This window comes from Austrofundulus limnaeus, unplaced genomic scaffold, assembly GCF_001266775.1.
Source record: "Austrofundulus limnaeus strain Quisiro unplaced genomic scaffold, Austrofundulus_limnaeus-1.0 Scaffold2357, whole genome shotgun sequence".
NCBI lineage: Eukaryota > Metazoa > Chordata > Actinopteri > Cyprinodontiformes > Rivulidae > Austrofundulus > Austrofundulus limnaeus.
Genome location: NW_013954759.1, coordinates 21,576 through 24,358, shown reverse-complemented (window position 1 = coordinate 24,358; position 2,783 = coordinate 21,576). Strand labels below are relative to the sequence as shown.

Genomic DNA, 2,783 nt, shown 5'->3' with positions numbered 1-2,783 from the left:
GTTGGACAGGTGTACCTAATAAAGTGGCCAGTATGAATATAATATACAAGTTTCACTTTTTAAATGGAATTACTGAAATAAATCTACTTTTTCATGATATTCTAATTTTATGACCAGCACCTGTAGTGAAGACTTATCTGATGCAGCCCACAAATGTTGACTGATCCTGCTCTGCTCACTCTGTCCCAAGAGGCACTGAGGCCGACTGGGTTATGGTTTTATTTTTTATTTTTTGCTTGTAATGGTGTGTGAAACGAGAGAAATAAAAATCTGGCAGTATAAAAACTGAAAGTTGAAAGCGGTTGTATTGTTTTTTTTTCTTTTTTTTAAACCACTTCAGTAGAAAGTAGTACTAAATATGTGAATATTAGTATCTTAGCTTCGCCATCATCAGTGTTTTTTTTAGATAAGAAAAGACGAAATAAAGGAAAAAAGAAGGAAAGAAAAGTTACAACGTAATGGAAAAAAGTGAAAGAAAGAATTGATGATATGTGAGATATACGTCAAGAAAACAATACAATCCATCCAACATCTGTCTGCACACCTGCAAAGAATTAAGGTTATAAAACTTAGCAAAAGCGTACATATATACATTTAGACAGATGAACAAACACCCACCTGTATATACCTGGTGATCATTCAGAACCCCTCGGATCTGAACACCTGTCTGCGTGCGGTTGTGAACAAGCTTAAATTTACAGGATTTCTCCAACAGAATGTGTAATAGTGACTGTGGGGGAGTCCCAGAGCCGACCCCCAAGGCACGAGGCAGACATAAGGGGAGGCCAGAGCCAAAGACCCCAGGAGGAACCCCAAGCACCGGGCCCCCAGGTACACCTACGCGAGGAGAGCTGCACACCCACCCCCAGGTCAAACCATAGGGGAGATCATGGAGAACCCCACCAGCGACCACACACAGCAGCCCCACAGCGGCCCGCAGCGACGAGCACGCAGATCCCCGCCGGCCCCCGCTGCGCTAGGGCAAGCACGGGCACAGGCACAGACAGCCCGGCCCCCAGGGCGCACCACCCCCAAGCCGAGAGCTGACAGGGCCAGAGGACCCAAGCCCCGACAGGCAGCCACCAGGCCCAACCAGCACACACCCGAGCACCCAGACCCAGACCCCAAGAGCCATCCGCCGGCGGGCAAGGCACCCCCACCAGAGGGCGGTAGGGATGGGGGTGACAAACGAACCAGGGGAGGGGGAAGTCCACGTCCCAGCCTGACACATACCCACGCATACACAAACACAATCATACAATCCCACCATCATCCTCACACCCACTCATTCAAAGACATACAATATAGACACCACACTCCATTCACACTCCCGATACACACTCTATACCCCCCAGGACCAGGCATGCCACCGCCCCCTGCAGAGGGCGGCCCACACCCGAACCTGGGAGGTAAACCCATTTGTTCTGGGGCAGAGAGGAGCAGATGGCCAAGCCCTGGCCTGGACCGTGCCGACCCGATCGGCCGCCCCAGCAAGGCCATGCGCCGACTATCCCCCAACCACCTCCAACGGCCATGGGTACACCCCCAGCCGACACCCACTGGAACCCAGCAACCACCCCGGCCAGCGGGCCGACCACGCCAACCAGGAGCCACATCCCCGGAGTCCATGCAGCTCCAGAGAAGCCAGAGTGCAAGCTCAACCCCCTGCACCCCCCAAGCTCCCAGTCCACCATCAGTGCAGGCCCCTACCAGTGCCCCACCCCCAGACGTCAGTCGGGAAACGGGGGAGTGAGAAATAAATAAATAAAAGACCCTGACACACATACACCCACTCTCAAATGTGCTATTGATGCATGTTGTTCTATAGTGTAGTTAAAAGGAGAGGAAGAAGGGGCAGAGGCTGGAGGGGTGCCAGTTTTCCCCCCACCCCAACCCCTAAGTGTCTACGTGCAGCTATTGGGGGAGGGCACAGATACCGGTGATTGTGTTGTTAATGTTTTTGTCATTTGTATTTACTTGTTCTTTAATACTGTCAGAAATCAAACGAGCAGGTATGGCAAAATAAACGAGCACATCCACAGAGTCCATTATTTCTTCGAATATTTCCTTTGAGCAAATGTTAATTAATGATATAAATAATACCAATATTATTTTTCTCATTGTGATCTCATTTCTATTTAGCATTGTCATGGTTGCAAGGCAACAGGACGTACGCCCCAGGGTAAGGGTGGGAATAAAGTTGGAGGCTAGACCGTCCAAATTCACCATTACTTTTTTCTGGTCTTTGCGGTTGGACAAGGACCCGGCCCATCTCGACTGGGTAGGCTCGGTTCTATAAGGACCCAGCCCCTGAATTTGGACACAGCCTGTAAGATCTAAAAGAAGCTGCAGACACACCTGAGCTGAGGTCCATGTTCATGTAGTCCTCCTGAGCTGGGCTGGTCTGGACCACCTGCTGCACCAACACTGCTGGAGTGAGACAGAAAGACAGATGAGACGTTCTCAGACACCAACAGGAGACATGTTCCTCATAGAGTCACACCTGAAGGTCTCACCTTCAGCTCTCCTGGGTTTCTTCATGTGACAGGCCTCTTTAACAGGAAGCTGCCTTTTCCTGTAGACCAGACCCTGACCACAGGGGGCACCACCACAGTCCCCGTTCTGGTCCGAGTTCAGCTGGAGCCCCCTGAGCTGCTGCAGGCCAGTCCGAGCGCTGGAGATGAAGCAGAAACACTCATGGAAGCCATGAGCATGAGCCAGGTCTGCTGCTGTCTGCCCACTGGAGTTCTTTAAACTGAAGGAGTGAGAGAGAGTGAGACATG

At 50.9% G+C, this 2,783-nt stretch overlaps 1 protein-coding gene across 1 annotated transcript in view; it reads right to left on the bottom strand.

Moving 5' to 3' along the window:
* Positions 1-2,358: 2,358 nt before the first annotated feature.
* Positions 2,359-2,783, bottom strand: part of LOC106510854 (ankyrin repeat domain-containing protein 10) — a gene marked incomplete at its 3' end in the record, with an annotated part of 12,331 nt that continues 11,906 nt past the window's right edge. Inside the window, 2 exon segments of the mRNA XM_013999579.1 lie at positions 2,359-2,430; positions 2,517-2,755. Coding sequence (XP_013855033.1) covers positions 2,359-2,430; positions 2,517-2,755 — 311 coding nt within the window.